The sequence below is a fragment of the Lepisosteus oculatus genome, chromosome 1 (assembly GCF_040954835.1).
Source record: "Lepisosteus oculatus isolate fLepOcu1 chromosome 1, fLepOcu1.hap2, whole genome shotgun sequence".
In the NCBI taxonomy this organism is placed as follows: domain Eukaryota; kingdom Metazoa; phylum Chordata; class Actinopteri; order Semionotiformes; family Lepisosteidae; genus Lepisosteus; species Lepisosteus oculatus.
The window spans coordinates 65,417,542-65,435,853 of NC_090696.1; the positions used below are offsets into that span (position 1 = coordinate 65,417,542).

General features: G+C 37.6%; 1 protein-coding gene across 4 annotated transcripts in view; it reads right to left on the reverse strand.

The window, feature by feature from the left end:
• Positions 1 to 154: 154 nt before the first annotated feature.
• tbck (TBC1 domain containing kinase) overlaps positions 155 to 18,312 on the reverse strand; it is a 78,343-nt gene continuing 60,185 nt past the window's right edge. For all 4 annotated transcript variants that reach the window (XM_006629899.3, XM_015345933.2, XM_015345932.2 and 1 more), the window contains exons 25-26: positions 13,670 to 13,829; positions 155 to 1,470 (exon numbers count right to left, since the gene is read on the reverse strand). In XM_006629899.3, coding sequence (XP_006629962.2) covers positions 1,360 to 1,470; positions 13,670 to 13,829 — 271 coding nt within the window. In that variant the 3' untranslated portion in view covers positions 155 to 1,359. The remainder of the gene's footprint in view (positions 1,471 to 13,669; positions 13,830 to 18,312) is intronic.

Sequence of the window (18,312 nt, forward strand, 5' to 3'; positions counted from 1 at the left end):
AGTACACTGTATGTACATGTACATATTCCATTTAATACAATGAATGTTTGAAATGGATATTAATGAGTATCCTAGGTCGCAAACATGTTCTGTCAATGGTGTTATTTATATCCAAATGTTAGCAGTAGGATAAAACACTTTAAAGGAAACAAAATTAAATTTGAATTGCTGAGATCTGTTTTATTGTTCAAAGGCAATTCTAACTGGAATCAGATATACTGGCATATTTTTTTATTTTAGTTAAGAATAAGACAAAACAGCTATAGTGCACTTAACAGCAAGCCAAACCCATACATAATTTTGACATTTTTATACATAACTTTCTACACCACAAATCTTTCTTTTATCAAACAGATCAGTCTTGTTCTTTTAAAACTTTTTCTCTCTCCCAGTTTAAAAGTGGCTCAGTTACTATTTCAATAGGTCATTTATATACCCACAATACAGCATCTGTTTGACGTAAACATTCACCTTGAAAAGCATTTCTTTGAGTGTCAATCAATCAAGCCACAATGACAGCTGTAAAACACATCATCATTATTACTGGCTGTTAAGTCTTACATTATCACAGTGGGCTAAATTAATCTTAATCAAAAACAAAACAAGTTAATTTAAGCCAATTCATAAATAAAGTCATCATTACAATTTACCACAAAACATCAGCTATAGCAAATGTTCATTTTTTAAAGTTCTCACAGAAATTCAATCACGTACTTATATCTTCATACGTAAAACAAGAAATATCAGTTATTGAAAGGAGTATTCTATCCAATATCCATCTTTTTCAGTGCTCCTGATGAACTTTGTAATTTATGGAAGAAGTACCAGGTTCGTTGTGCAGACTTTTAGACAACAGACATGATTCATAATCACGTAGGTGGTTATGGATAGCTTTTAAAATAATTCATGAGGTACAGACAAGCCGCACTGCAGTTCATGGTGCATTTAAAAGACAAAAAAGACGCAAGAATCACCTACAGATTTTCAGATTAATCATTGCACAACTCCATTTCTCGGAGTGTGTTTTATCTCTATTAACATCTTGCAAGGCAGAAGAGGCTCTGAAAGCACAAGTTTTACTGGTAATTTTATTAATATTAGTAACCTTATTAAACTGAATGTCTCTTGAGAAACTTCCCTTTTTGCTCGTTCAACACGGTGTCTTTCAAACAAAAGAGAAAAATAAAAACACTGCACCATTTAATCTGATAAAATGTAATAAATAAAACATCCAGAAAGAGTTTGGCTTTTGTGTTTTTGTCCACAAATCAACATTAAAAAGACAACAAAAAAAGCGTTCAAATTGCCGTTGACTTTGAGTAGGTTCTCCGGCTCATAAGTGCCATCTGGACCCATATCTCAGATCTGAGGAGAGGGGACTGTCAGCAGACCTGTAGGCTTCATTTTGTTAATGCCTCCATCCAGGATACAGACCTTTGGGTAGCACACCTTGACCAGATGGGCAGCAAACTAAAGAAAAAAAAATGACAATAGGTTTTTGGGAGATATACAAAAAAGGATCTGATAAAAGCATACTAAAATAATTTTCCCAAAAATGTTAACCCTGCATATCAGGCCTTTTAGCAGTTTTGGCTATGAGTAGATTTTTAACCCAATAAGCACAAACTCCAGCCATTTCGTAAAAGTATTACCAGAAATACACAAAATTGTGGTGCAGATTGTTCAGAAAACCACACTATTTCCAATTATATGCATCTGCTCTCCATTTCCACTAATGTCTCTCACTCGCAGTCTTCATTCTTGATCTTCAACTAGCCCAGCATAATTTTTCAAGTCTTTGAATATATAAATATAAAATTTTCATGTGACTTTCTATGTAGACATACAATAACTTTAACCTAACTAGCCTTACTCTACTCTAGTGTTGGAGAGTAAATAAATTCTAATTCTATGTATTGCAGAAAAGGAGAAAACAGTGTATAAATCAACAGCTGTCTGGCAAAATCAATTGTGTGCTGTGAATGTGCAGTCACAACTTGTTTTGATTTCTAAAATATTAACTGAAGCTGCTTTCCAAGTATGGAGATATTTTTAAACATCATAATATCAATAAAAAGAGGGAAACTGAGACAGAATGTACAGTATAAAGCCTCATCTAAGACCAACAAACCTTTGGTAAAAACGTGCAGAGACATTATTTCATGTCAAAGGAATGTCAACTTCTGCAATGTGGTACAACATTAAATTTTCAAAAAGCCTTTTCAAAAGCTTACCTGCAGCGTTCCCAGGACTTTGCCCTAGAATTATGCACTTTCTTACACCAGAACTGACCAAAGTCTCAATGCGCTGATGAGTCACTTCTGAGCCTACTGTCACAACTCAGGCTGCTGTAGAATTAGTGCAAAGGCCTTCCCATTCACCCTCAGTGAAGGACAGACCCTTGTTTGTGTGTCTGCAGTCAAATACTGCAGGATCCATTAACATTTGTGAACAACGCCTAAAATCCAATCATTAACCACTTCCAGGGATGACCCTTCTGTAATGTTTAAAAGTACACTTGGAATTTGGAGTGATGATTTGCTAGGAGAAAGATGTTTTACGGCAACATTGGAAAACATGTTTAGTATACAGATGCATGATAAAGGTATTGCATTTAAAAAAGCTGGTCCTCACAAAGTCAAGGAAGCAGGCAGCTCCTACAGAGTGTAGGAATACACATTGATCTTAAGGAGGATATTTTTGTTGCGGCCTTAAAACTGTTTTGCAATGTACATATAATGCTGACAAGAAGTGGGAAAAAGGCTTACGTATTCATCTCACAGTGGCATGAGGATATAGAGGATATAGAGCAAATGAGCTGCAAAGGACTTGCTACTGTGCCTCAATGGGAGCTTTGCATTCTTTCCACAAACACTGAAACCACATCTGCACTTAGTAAGCTTTGAGAAGCCATTTTAGTAACAATGAGTAACACTGGGAACGCTGACTATACAGTTAATGTATTATTAAAGCGGGCACTACAAAAAGTTGTTCCAGGTTTCTCCTAAAATCCCATCACAATTGTCCTACATAATGATTGATTCGAAAAGGTAAACCTCTTGTAGTCTGTCCCATTAATGTGTAGTTGAAATTCACAGATAACCATACCAGCAGGTCACAGAAATGTTTAGCTCTGCCACTGGCTTGATGAATTTTAAAAGACCTAAGAAATTAGAGAAAGTAATATCCACTCAGTGCTTTTCACCTTAATACTACTAAAAAGGGCGATTCGGAAAAGACAAAGACCAGGCTGTACCTCATAAAACCTGATTAAGCATTTGGAAGCCTGCTAGAAAAAAAAAATAGACCTAATGCTTATCTAAACTAAAAAAAACTGCACACAAAGAACACTGAGAGAACATCATGCATGTATATCATGTCTTGCTGTTTATTCTACATGGAGTTCTGGTTGCTGTCATTTCAGCTTGCTTTTTTGTGATATGTACAGTAGCTTTAAGATTAGAATTCTAAAAATTGAACCAGAAGGAGTGTGAATGGCACATCTTAAGATATTTTCACATTTTTGAAGACAGCTTTTGCAGCTCTTGCTAGGATAGGAAGCTAAAGCTGATCATTTAGAGACAGCCAAGAAAAACTAATCGAACATGAAACAAATTAAGAAACGAAACGATGCCAAAGGGCAGACTGCACAGGCTGGTGCTTTAAGGCATGTGGACAGTGACTGAAGGACCTTGAACTCCTCAAGTATACTGTATCTAAATGTTGTCAGGCAACAGCTGAGCCCAATCAAGATAAGACCTTTGAAAGTGCACAAGTAGGGAAAAGGGGGCTTCTCTCTCAATCTTCACTTTTCATAAGAACATTCTGTTCTTTGATCACGTCTGCCGGCATTTTATTAGGCACTTCACGGAATTAGAATATTCTTTTGGCTATCTCTAGAGAACTCAAATATGCAGCACACTACACTGTATTTAGCCATGAGCACATGTATTTCTTTTTTTTCACATTAAAATAAATTGTATCTATTTTAAATTATTTTAATGGTTTACCCCCCGTGTATCAGAACGAGACACTAGATTTCTCAGCTTTCTGATGTATTGGAAATGAACCCTTTAATTTAGCTTTAATGCAATATTATTAAAAAGGGGTCTTGTCCAGTCAGTATGCAGCCCCAAACAAATTGACCAATTGCTTTGTTCTTAGGATTTCACATTAAATGCAGATGTGGGTTATTTGCCATCATTTTAGAATGGAGATAAAAGGATATGACAAGATGGATATCATTGTAATTACAAAGATGTCACATGGGATCAGAAACTCATTCCAGTCTTTGGCAGACTCGGAACAACTAGGAAATGACACATTTAGGTAATTAATTTAAATGCATTTCAGCTAAATATTCATCTAAAAATCTGTGTTGTTCTGAATTATCTGCACACATGATAATACACTGCATGGACCTCATTGGTATTAATAGCTATTAAATGATGTACTCAGAGTAAATAGTTGTTTGATTGCTATCACATTTTCCATACTGGGAATTAGCAGAGGTAGAGGCAGTTTTGTTAACGCCTACTGAAGAAAGGGCATTAATCTTTATTAATTGATTCTGTGCTTGGCTTTACTCCTCACCCAGCACTCCCACAAGCCTCTGGCTAACACTTTGCCTGAGCGTCACAGTTTTCTGTACATCCAAGAGATTTTCACAACTTCCACTATGCACTTCCAAAAGGGTGCAAAGCCTCTTTTAACTCTGTTTAAGCTTTCTTAAACAAGTCAGGAACATTTAATGAAGCAAAGTGTTGTTAGGTACAATACACAATGTTGAAGAATATGAGAAAGACAACTTTGCTTGGATAATCAAGGCAGTTTAATAGATGATTTTAAGCATGGTGGTGCAGTGGTTAGCATTGTTGCCTTGGAACGCTGGGGCCCTTTGGCACTATCATCATGGAGTTTGTGTGTTCACCCTGTGTTCATATGGGTGTCCACCCACAGTCCAAAGATGGAGAGATTACTTTATTGGCCATATACAATTTCTTGTATTAGGAATTTGTCTTTTCGCATACCCCAACTTGCTCTCCATGAGACACACAGATAAAGAGAAAAGCTTGGGGTCAGAGCGCAGGGTCAGCCATTTATACAGCACCCCTGGAGCAGTTGGGGTTAAGGGGCCTTACCCAGGGGCCCAGAGGAGTAGGATTCATCTGTCAGCTACAGGATACAAACTGGCAACCTTCCAGCCACAGGCGTAGGCACAGATCCTTAGCCACAGAGCCATTGCACTGCATACAGGTGGGTTAATGGGCTTGTGGGAAAACTGGCCCTGGTGTGTACGTGTCTGTGTCTGTGTGTGCCCTGCGTTGGACTGGTGTTCTGTCCAGGGACTGCCTGTTGCTGTTGGGATAGGTTGTGACACCCTTGCGAGCCTGCATTGCATAAAGTGGTCAGTTATCTACAGTAAGGCTCACAATTAAACCAAAAAGATCATTCCAAGAATTATACTTTTTCATTAAGTTATAATGTAATGTAAATTGTGCTTTAAGATCAATTGGCAGACAAGTTTGACATTGTTGTGAAAAACTGTCACGTTCTATTAAACAAATATTTTTAAGGTGTATTGCCAGATTACAAAAAAGCTTCTTAAATTGAGTGGTTCTAGTCAGATCTGGGTATATAAAGGTTAATGTTTATTTGAATTCAGGTTTGACATACCAGCAGTGAATAAAACATTGAACTAAAATGTAAAATGTAATGATTTTCAGACGTATGGTGAAAGGCATATATGTTCTGTGAGACAGCACCTGCTATTGCACTAATGAAGTTTAAAAGTTTAGCGTTTATGTATTTTATATAAACTAATGATTTGAAGGGAATCATTTAAGGACGATGGATTAACATTAGGGTGAGCATTATGGCAGGGCAAACAGTGAAGTCATAAGGCTTACCCCTGCAACTGTGGTTTAGCAAAAAGCCTTTGCTGGTTTGAAACATCTCTGTCTGGACAGACAGTCCAGTGGGTCTATACTTGTCAAGCATTGGGCTTTATATACCATTATCGGTGCGCACACTAGATTATGATTTAATAGTTAGGAATAGTATCTGGAAAGAGAATTTTTGCAGAAAAAATACAAAAAAACATTTGGATACAATCTCAACTCCAAACATCTTTGGGCGCATTGAGCTACCAATGGGAAATTTGTCCCAAATGCCTTTAAAATGGAACACATTTGTTACCCAGAGAATATTTTGGTATTTCAAACAATATTTATATTTATTACATTTTCACATTTAAAAACATTACCTTGAATGTTTGCAAAGAACATTTAGTATCAAACAGAGCAAATAGTTGAAAACGTGTATATTTGCACAAATATCATTACAACATCTGAGAATATAGCAAAGGTTAGGAGGTGAATTACATTTATTCTTGGGAATTAGCAGCATCTCCTGCATTTATAAGCAAAATACTTATTGCATTTTGAAGTGTGTTGTTTTTTTTAAAAAAAATCTATTTAAAAAGTCAATAGTATTGATTTTTGCCTCTACTGAAATCTCCAACACCTGCGTTATTTTTAGGAAGTGGTAAGTAGGCCCACAATATCTTCTGGGAATGTTTGCACAAATCTACAGACAGCAAATGTGTTGTGACATAATCGGCTTCCTAACTCCTTCTCTAGCATTTTTGCCACTAAACTCTGGAAACTCTTTTCCTTGATTAGTTCTTATGTTCTATATTTTTGGCAGGTACACTGTAAAGCATAATATTTAAGTTTGAAATTAGTCTGGAGTCGGTTTGTTTGATCAGTAGCCAAAACCTGATTTCTTGGAAGATAATGATGATTATACTACCATTAAGATTAGGAAAAAAAACAGCAGAGCAATAAAACTGAACCCAAATCTATATAAGATGACTTATACTGCCTCATCTGAGCATGACTAGAGGATCAGTGGAATAATAAAATACTAGCTATTTGTTGCTGCTCTCCTTATCTGAAAAGAGGTAATAGCTTTGTTTCATTATGCATGAATATTGAGTAACTAAAGTTTGAGAAAATGACTGTATTTCCACAGTACTCTAATGCTTGAGCGAGTCTTGGCTCATGATGTTTTGCTGTTGAGAACTTTGGGTTATCAGAAATCCAGCTTGAAGTGGTTTGGAAGAACATCAATCACAGCATTTCTATTTTAAAAACAGTTGAAGGGAAAATCTGGAATTCCACGGAGGACATGCAATGTGCATTTCAGAACTGTTCTCCGTACCTGCATACTTCATTGTACCATAACCCCAACCGCACTTCAGCTGTAATTCCCACAAAACTGAAGGCACAAGACCCTCCTCCATACACTTCTTATCTTCTAATAGATGGACATGATGATGGAGTGTGGTCTGGGCCACTTTAGAGAGAGCTGCTTCTCACTTGTCTTTGCAGCTGTATTTATAATGCTTAACTTTACAGTTTGATCCAATGTTTGCACAGCTCTGACTCTGACTGAAGGTTTTCTTAATACAATTCCACATACATTTGGTTTTGGATAAGAATAAAGCGCAAAAGTGCACTGTTACACTTACTGTAGTTTTGACTGTGATAAATGTAATAGCTGCTGAATGTGAAGTTAGAAAACAATACAAAAGGGAAGATAAATATGATAGTGATAAAAAAAGTAGTCAACATTTAGTAAATCTGGTGAAAAAGGAAACGTTTTCAAAATAATGATAATTGCACAACTGTAAAACGAATTGATACTGTACGTAAGGAAAAACAGGCATAAAAGTGAAGAGGAGATGCAGACAACTTTCACTAAAAGCTTATGTTTAGTTTTTTACCTTTACTTTTAAATGTTTTGCAGAAAGATTACACCTTTAATTCTGCTTTCATTATGGCTCAATTAGCATCTCATTTCCCACAGACATTCACTTCAGTCTGAAGTATCTGCTCTTTAAAGTTGCTTCAAAGGGAACAGAGCATGTGGAACTCAAACACTGTCCTGCAAGACCTTGAAATCGGCTATATCTTCAACTCTGTTGTGGAGCCAAATCAGTGAAAAAGAAAGCAATTTTTGTTACATAATACCCTTAGCAATGAGCACCCATATCTTCACAGCTTATGTAAAAAAGTAAAAGTCTTTCCTAAAACATTTCTGCATTACTGATACTGCAGCAGCATTAAATGCCTATCATTTTTTTTCCCCATACATAGTAAATGGGGCGGAGCGGTGGCTCTGTGGCTAAGGATCCGCGCCTATGGCTGGAAGGTTGCCTGTTCAAATCCCACAGCCGGCAGAGGAATCCTACTCCGTTGGGCTCCAGAGCAAGGCCCTTAACCCCAACTGCTCCAGGGGCGCTGTACAATGGCAGACCCTGCCCTCTGACTCCAGGCTCTCTCCCGGTCTGTGTGTCTCATGGAGAGCAAGCTGGGGTATGCGAAAAGATAATTCCTAATGCAAGAAATTGTAAAGGGTTAATAAAGTGATGTTATTATTATTAAATAACTAATTAGAGAATAAAATACAGGTTTTGAAAAATATAGAAAATGAAATTTTGTATTGATAATTCAATTAACTACATACATTTTTTTCCAGAACTTGGATGTAGTTGTTTTGTTTTCTCAACTTTGAAATGTGAAAAGTTAAGAAAATAAAACTTTTGTAAGTAACAACACAACAAAGAAGCTTAGGCATGCGGAGACCACAACTAGCCTAAATACTGCTGCTGCCTGACACATCATAATCTCCATCACTCTGTTGGGAGATTAAGAGAGTCATTTTATACCATTTTGCCTTCAAGTGAGAAGAAAATTGATGAGTGTAATGTGGCTGTAGAGACACAGAAACGATTTTGGTGGTCTTGCAAGTATTTCACAGGGAGCTGATTAGGACTGAGATATCTTTTCTGGCCAGACAGGGTGTAGTGTGTACAATGTGACTGGCAAAAGTGGACAAAGGAGCTCACCGGGTTCAACACTGTGACCACAAAAGCTAGTATTCTCAGTTGATATGATACCAGCAGTACTGCTTCACACATAGCCAGCCTGTTCACATAACAAGTTTAACATGTCCCCAGTGTTATTATTTTTTGTGGGTGCACCATACATAGTCCTGGTCATAGCTTTTAATTTACAAGCAACTAGAAACTTCTTGGTGTTTGTGAGCACCCTTGTGGAGTCACCATAGCTTGGGAGCTTATGCATGGATTTTGATGAAGCATGTTTTCCATTGATAACTGCAGTGCTGCTACATAATATACTGACCAAAATGATCTTGGCTTTGACTTACTAGCGTCTTCCATTTGGTATAACCAGACCACTCTGTGTAAAACTAATCTCAGAAGATGCTTCACAGAAGACACTGCACATGTGAGTGCAAACTATGCCTTTGCTCCCACATACTAATAGCTTGAGATGTTCTGTATTTTTGCTGTCTTGCTGGCAATGTCCTAATCCTGTGAGGGATAGGCTGATCTTTATTTTCGAGGCCTGCTTCTATACGTTTGCCTGTAGCATGTGCCCTCAAGGTATAGTGTTTAACAATTCCATTTCTGTTACAAAGGGAATCTGTAGGCATCTTCTGGGGACCAAACATTTACAAGAAAGCTTTGTGAACTGTCAGACATGAACGCAGGCTTCAGGTGGACTTGCCATCAGCTTGAAGTACTCCTAAGGCATGAGCTCTTTGTTCATTCAATTCATTCAAAGAGTTTTCTGGTGCTGTTTTTACATGAATAAGTCACATGGACAAGATCTTAATCTTAGCCTTAGGTTGACACCATGAGATAGTATCAGAATCACACAAGTTTCTGACTCAAATAAATGAGGCCTTGAATTACTGCCTTAGGACCATATGAAGGGGAGCATTTCCAAAGGACATGCACAGTCAACAAAAGAAACAAAACTCTTTAACGTCTTCCCCCTTGTTTTATTACAAGGCGTAGCATTTTTCAGCATTCATGTTCATTTTTACTATGAAATGCTGAAACTATAAGAAAAATCCAACAGCTCTATCTACTCATCAGGGTTAATGCAATGCTCCACTGTTTCTTTCCTTTCCATCTTACTGATCACTTCCCTAAGTTCAAGAGATCAGTGCTGGCAGCACACAGAGGTGAAACTTGAAAAGGAAGGGCAATGACCTCTGAATTCCTGGAAAAACAAAAGCATTCAGGGGGCAATTTTTGCCATGCACTTCCATCGCTATTGCCTTCATTATTGTGATGTCTATGTCCTAAAGCTATCATCACCACAAGACCTAGATGCATGAAGAGGGAGCTGCTCATGCATGCTCTCTTATCTACACTGCTAAGTGTAGGTTTTGCTAACAAATGTTAACAGATTTTATTAGCACCAAAATTCATGCAAAAGAAATACTGGATCCACAAAACGAGAGCAAGCAAAAAGATATGTACAGTACTGCAGAATAAATAATGGCTATAGGCTGACACACAATAATATTCTAAATATTAAATTGGAGTTAATTTCTTTGTGTGCTTCAAAAATTTAACTAACTACATATATAGTGACAGCCAGCGGTGAAATAAAGATGGAGGTTTTGATTTTATTTAGCCTAGTTTGTAAGTTGTGCTTGTGTACTTTTCTTTAGTTAAAATCAAAACACATACAGTACTGTAGCTTTTGGCTGAGGTTATAGACATTGTGTATATGTAACTTTTGTTCCCTTGTGTTGATATATGAATGCAATTTATAATTGATATCCCTTACCCATAATTTTTTAAAATTTGTCGCGAAAATCTACAAAGTTACATTTGACATTTTTAGTATATTGTGCCTCGCTTTAACATTGTAGAGATCCAAAAGGTTATTGCAAGAAATATATAACATCAGAAAAAGGGAATTTAATCAAGGTAAAGCTAGTGGGATTTGTAATGGCTCTGTATATTAAAGTTGCAAAAGAAAATATTCTGTTACACAACCTAATGGGTCTAAACAGACTCCAAACAGTCTAAACAGTTGAATTACCATCTTCTAACCCTTCTAGAAAGCTTATAAGATCTCAAAAGTTAAGCAAGGCTTGACCTAGTCAGTTTTGATGTGGGAGATCTTTAAGGAAAACTAGGTTACTTTTGTAAGGCCATGTCCCAATTCTCGCACCATGTCCTAAATTCGGCAATGTGAAGTCGAGCAAGTGTGGATTTAAAGTGCGTCAGTATTCAAGAGCGCACCATTTGTAAAAGGGTAATGGGACACTCTTGTGTGACGTCACTCGTTTGTTAAAAGGCTCACAGTCAAAATGCTATCTGTTGTTTTCCAGTGGCTAAGAGCATGTCAGCTGATACGTTTCTTAAAAAGAATGTTTCTTTCTCCACTCGCAGTTTGGTGAAATTGAATGTCATCTCGTCTATACCTGCACAAAAGTAGTGACAATTTGTGTTCATTCATAATAATCATAATTCCTTACACTTATATAGTGCATTTCTGGACACTCCACTTAAAGCACTTTACAGGTATTGGAGACTCCCCACAACCACTACCGATATGCAGCCTCCACCTGCGCCAGAACGCTCAGCACACATCAGCTATCAGTGGGGAGGAGAACATATGATGAAGCCAGTTCATAGATGGGGGTTATTAGTAGGCCATGATTGGTAAAGGCCAATGGGAAATTTGGCCAGGATGCAAGGGTAACACCCCTACTCTTTTCAAGAAACACCCTGGGATTTTTTATGATCACAGAGAGTAAGGACCTTGTTTTTACATCTCACTCGACGGATGACGCCTTTTTACAGTACAGTGTCCCCGTCACTATAGTGGGGCATTTGGACCCACACAGACAGCAGGGTGAGCGCCCCCTGCTGGCCCCACTAACACCTCTTCCAGCAGCAACCTTAGTTTATCCCAGGAGGTCTCCCATCCGGATACTGACCAGGCTCACTGCTGAGCTTCAGTGGGTTGCCAGTTGTGAGTTGCAGGATGGCATGGCTTCTGGCATACAGCATACATACAGCTGGCATACAGCACATTTGAAGGGGACAAGGCCACGGATGTGCATACATAAGTGGTGATGGTGGACCCGTAGGAGGGCACTACTTGCCTGAACCAGAAATATCAAACCAATACTGCAGTACGATGACAAGGGACGCTATGCAGAAGGAGGTGCCATCCTTTTGGATGTGACGTTAAACATAGATACTGGCATGATTCGTCATTAAACAACTGAAAGCACCATTCATAAGACTAAAGGGTTTTTACCCCCAGTCTACTGGTTGTAGTACATTTTTAGTTTGTGAAACCTGCCCCCCCTAGAATTCCTTCTTAATTCAACTGGTGAAGCAATTTTACACTTTTCTACTTTTTCTGCTGTGTAGTGGAGCTGCTGGTGCACAAAGACAGCTGCATTTCAGCCAGGTGGCTCCCCATATGGTAAGAACTCCAGGATCCTTTGGAATGAAAAGTGCTATATTACTGTAAATCTAAAATGTCAGGAAACTATTAATATTCATAATAACACCTACTATTATTAAACAAAAGTTCCCTAACAGTGTTAATTGCTCTGATCTCTGGTTCAACAGCTCTGGGGTTATAACAAGTCTCCTTATGTTGCTGTCATCTAATTAATTTGAACCACTTGACAGCACTTAGTGTAATCGGATTTAAAGGCTAGCAAGTCTCTATAAATGTCTCTTTTATGCCTTAAACATATCAAATCCAAAATGCTATAAGAAGTTAAAAAGGCTGTTGTTTAGAAAAATACTGTTCATAACTACGTTTCACCAAAAAATGTTGTATTTTTCTTCATTTTACTTTCCTGATGCACGCATACTGACACTGCTCCTTACTTATGGTTTTATTGAACTGTTTATTGGACTTTTCTAAAATGTTCAAAACACAGGGTAAGCAATAATGCAGAAAGACCCAAGGGCAATCATTTTCCAAATAAGCACTGCGCATTGACATTTCACTGCTTCTGGATTTGAGAAAAGGAAATTGAGTTTTGTAAGGCATGTGAAGGCTTGGTATGCACAGAATTGTGGATCTGCTAGCCAAAATACTGATAGTCAAATATATCTGTAAATGCATCATTGATTATTCTCTAAGGGCCTGGCTTTGGGAAAGCATGTTCCATTCTTAGATCTTTTAATCACAGACATAAAAGTCACTTGGCCTAAGTTTCGTAGTTTGGTTTGGTTAGTAGTTAATTGATCCAGGGGTCTCATCCAGCTGTTTCTTGAAAGAAACCAAAATATCAGCTTTGACAACATGGTTAGGTAGCTTGTTCTATATTGCCATAACCCTTTGGTATAAAAGGTGCCTCCTGGTCTTGGTTTAAAATGTACTTCCATGTAGTTTCTACTTGTGCCCACTGGTGTTTGTTTCACTGTTGTACTGGGTTGGTCAATGCTTCAGGGATTTTGAATATCTGCATCAAAGGCACCATGTAACTAACCTTCTCTGTTCAAGACTACAAAGGTGTAGCTTCTTCAGCCTGTCACTGCGGGATATCTCCTTAATCGTCAGAAAGTACAGTATCTGCTTGTATCTGATTCCAGAAAGCCAATATCTTTTCCATAATGTGGTGACCAGAATTGTACACAATATTCTAAATGAGGCCTTAGTAGCGTGTGATACAATTTTGTTTGACTGTTTAATTGCCTCTCCACATTGTCTAAAAGGCAGAAGTGATGTGTCAGCAAAAACTGCAATGTGACTGGTTCCAAATTCGCTGCCGGCAATAAGAATGAACGGGACGCACTCACCGCGGCTGCACTCTTCATGGCATTGCTGATGACCACAATGACCCGGCCTTTGAAGCTCTGAAGGGTTGAGTTAGCTGCACACTGGACCAGCTCTCCATCTGGCCCAAAGGCAGTGCTGTAGGGAATATTTATACTGCCTGATATGTGGCCCCGATGAAAACTGTAAATGTTGTCAAGGTCAAAACCAACTCAAATGGCACAGGGCACAGGATCCAGGTAATAATAATAATAACAATAATAATAATAATAATAATAATAAAAAACTTTATTTTATATAGCGCCTTTAAAGGTGGCTTCTCAAAGTGCTTTACAGGATGACAATAACAAAAAATAAGAAGACTACAACAATAAATAAGAATTCATAAGATAAGACACAATTACAATTACAGCAATACAACAATAACAATAGAGGAGACCGTGGAAGGTGGTACTAAGAAGAGCAGAGGGGTGAAGAATGGAACCAGTTAAGTAAAGGCTTTTCTGAAGAAGAAGGTAATCTTTAAAAAGTCTGTTTTCAGTAGCTCTACTGATCCTCATTCTGCATTTGTTAGGTTTCCAGCAGCTTTTTTCCCCTCTTCACACGTTTTATTTGTGAACAGTAGTGAGTAACTGCTGTTATTTCTAGGACAGAAAACTAAAAAACAAGAGCCACCTGAGCCATCTTATGTATTTGATGAATTAAGCAGCAGAAAGTTAAGTGCTCATCCAGCTGTTCATTGAAAGTTCAAGCAATCAACATTATTTAAATTAATTAGTCCAAAACTACTATATCAAGATGTTAAGAAAGAGATACAGTGAGACTTTATTTTAACGTATAATTGGACAGGTGGCTCTGACATTCTTGGTCCCCCGTTCACAATTAATTGATGTTCTCATATTTCTAAAACCCACACCACACATAAAATGGCTTCATAGTGGGTATTGAGAATGTCTTAAAGCATGATAACACCATGGGAAATTTGGGTCAAAACAGTATATTTTAATTATTCTTTATAGTTTTGGTGCTACATCACAGTAGGTCGCATATGGCTTCCTACTGAATAGTTTTAAAGCTGCTACGTGTCAGATATTTCTTTCTCTTCAAATGACTAAGCCGTTATCGAATCTAATAAAATACATCCACTTGGGTCTTCCTTAGCAGACTACTAACGCTCTAAGAGGATGCAGGACAGACCTCTGAGTTTTGTGAGCCAGCAGAGTAAATGCTTTAATTGCACGGAAGCAGATATAAAGACACATATGGGATCCATACAACATGCCGGAGATTTTATGAATTTGGCTAATTGTACTTTAGAAATCATTTTATGCATTTTCTGTCACATATGCATATTTCATGCAGCCTTCAGCAGTCCTAAAGTACAGGCTCATCATTACATGTCTATCTGACCATATCAGCACTACTTCTGGAATGACAACTGCAGTTAAATAGTCTGTGATAAAAATTCATTTAAGAATACAAATACTCAATGTTCTCAAGCTTAAAAGACTTAGGTACAAGTAAAGTGTTGGCATTTTTTATGTATAATTAGCTTCCAATTATGGGAAACATCGTAATTGCGGATTAGGCATTGATTGCCAGAAGCCAGAAGCAAGTACTTAATTCTACTTTGTTCTGGAGTAGTTTGCATTGTAAGGGTCTCCTTTCAGGAAGCCATTGAATCCACAGGATTTAATCACAAAGGTTTGTCTTAACTGGGCCCCTCCACTAATCCAATGTGATTAACAGATCTATAAATCTCTTTAAAACAATTAGCTCTTACATTTCTCTGACCTCAAAGAATGTTTTGTTTTCAAGCTGTAAAGCTCAATTTAATTAAAAATATATGAACTCTTTTCAGCTTAAAAAACATTAAACCTACTTTGCACATGATCTTCCCATTACAAACAACACATGCATTATGTGATATTATTAAACCAAAGTTTGTTATCACAAGTCAAGTAGGCTTAAGGATGGATTTGTGGCTACTGAAAATGGCAAACGTTTTACTAAGAAACGTATAAAAATCGATATACTAGAATGCTTGCGTGTAACAGAATCAGAAAGAGAACTAAAATGTGTCCATTTTAGTTTTGCACAGTAAAATCTAAAGCCAAATATAACATCTTAAAAGCTTAAAATTGCATGGTTTTGCCTAGAATAATACATTTAGTTGGCTATATAAGACAAAAAACTGTAGACTCAGATATAGGGTCACACAAACGAGAATTTCAGGGTGATCTGATTGTCTCTCCAAGATGGATTATTTGTTAATAAAAACAGGACATGCAGGGTCTCCTAAACACCTGGAGATTGAAATATAATGTTCAGACATTAACAGTTAAAGCCTGGTATATGTCATCAACCAACCACGACTGTGATGAACTAAGCTGTGGCATGTAGTTGCTAGAGTGCCACAGAGGTAAAGCAAGCTTTTATAATTCTGGATTTCCTTGGATTTACACCTAATAGTAAACTCTGTGACTTGCTGTATTTTGTCAGTAAGAGCCACATCGCTCATCCAATAATCTATCGACAATAGACTGGAATGGTCTAAGAACATCGAGGCCATCTACAAGAAGGGACAGAGCCGACTTTACTTCTTGAGGAGGCTCAGGTCCTTCAATGTATGTAGTAAGATGCTACAAATGTTCTATCAGTCGGTGGTAGCGAGCGCCATTTTCTACGCAGTGGTATGCTGGGGCCCTGCGATTGGAGCAGTGGATTCTAACAGGCTGAACAAGCTCATCAGAAGAGCAAGCTCTGTCATTGGGTCTGACCTGGACCCCTTGGAGGTAGTGGCTGAGAGGAGAATGGTGTCCAAACTAGAGGCCATCATGGACAACATCTCCCATCCTCTCTATGACAGGCTTGTAGAAATGAAGAGCACGTTCAGCAATAGAATGATTCATTCACGGTGCAACAGTGAGCTTCTTTCTTGGTCATTCTTGCCTTCTGCCATAAGACTGTACAACGCATCCACCTTGCGTCTGGGCAGAGGCAACATTGACTGTGACTTGTTCCTGGATTGAACAGAAAACTGCTACATCTGTTCTTTTTCTTTTCCTGTTTACAACCGTTTTTTGTGCAATATATGCCAGGGACCCGTGCAATACATTTATATTTATATCTATATTTACATCTATACTTATATTCATATGTGCAATACGATTTTCCTGCGTACTGTTCTGTTCTAGTTTGTTCTTTGTGTGTCCTGGACTGTGGGTAACTCTTTTAGTGCACCCCTCACTGTACTGATTGTATTGTATGTATTGTAATATTATTATTATTATTATTATTATTATTATTATTATTATTATTATTATTATTGTATCATTCGTTACACTGTGGCTGTGTTGTCTGTGTTAAGCTGCTGTTGCACTGCAATTTCCTTCACGGGATCAATAAAGTATCTATCTATCTAAAGGCAAACTCACCGGGAGAGGCAATGTGGGACTTATATTGGCAGGTAACTCTGACAGATTTTCAGGAGGAAAGCATGGTGTCCTCATTACTGCTATGCCAAGTTTAGGGTCTGTAGGCGTATGATTAATTAATTAACAGGTGGCAATTCGAGAATGTGTGGGCATAAAAAGAAAAGCAACGAGTTACTGAAATAAAAAAAAATGATGGGAGCTCATTGTACATACCTTGTTCTATATGTACATTCTACAAAATATACATGTCATCGACCACTCTAAATATAAAGCTTGTTGAAGACACTCAGTTAACTGAAGTAAAGGACTTGAGAATGCTAAGTCTTCTTTTTAGTATAAAAAGATTACTATGATACAGAGGTAGTTATGAAATACAGAAAACATTTTACCAACTCAATTCAATCTATGAGACCTTCAACTTTATAATTTTGAGTGGCAAGTAATGGTTCAGAGTAAAGGACTAAGACTCGCCTTCAGAATTTTATAAAACAAGTGATTTCAACACTCTGTATTAGTAATGGGCATTAGAGTTAGATTCTACACTAGAAAAATGTAGAAAGACTTTTGAATGGAAGTCTTCATTCAAAAAACTTTCCACAGGAAATATTGTGGAGTTCTGTTTCAGCATTCTACAGCTTCCTTTTCAGAAATAACCGAAACAATAGAAAACTTCAGAGCTGGGACAAAAAGAAAGGACAGAATTCAGACCATTGTAGAGCCACCGTAAATAATTCTAAGCTTCCCCTCAGACAGTGTAACAGAGGACGAGTGAGCTCTCAGACAGACGTGATATTTGAACCCTTGAGAATGCTAAAACCTTCACCATTGTGTGACAATTATAATTCAAAACAACATTATGGACTTCCCATTTCACTGCGATCATCAGCATGGTCTTCAAACAAACGTTTAAATTGGGGCTTTGGCACAGACCTGAATTAACTATGATTCATCAGATATTCAATGAAAAACAAGGAGGGATCATATCCATAGTGAAAAACGAGCGATGTTAGGCTATTGTTGCTGGAACAAGATCAGGGAAAGAAGAAAATGGCAAAAGTACTATGGTGAGGAATTTCTGCTAGTGAGGTGGGGCAACCAAACTTGCAAACAAGCCTCAGATGAATGTCGTTCTTTAAAAACAAGCTTCCAAAAAAAAGTACCATTCATTTCTCCCACTGCTAAAGCCTGGTTTTTAACATTCCACTACAAATGAAGCTACTGTACTGTGT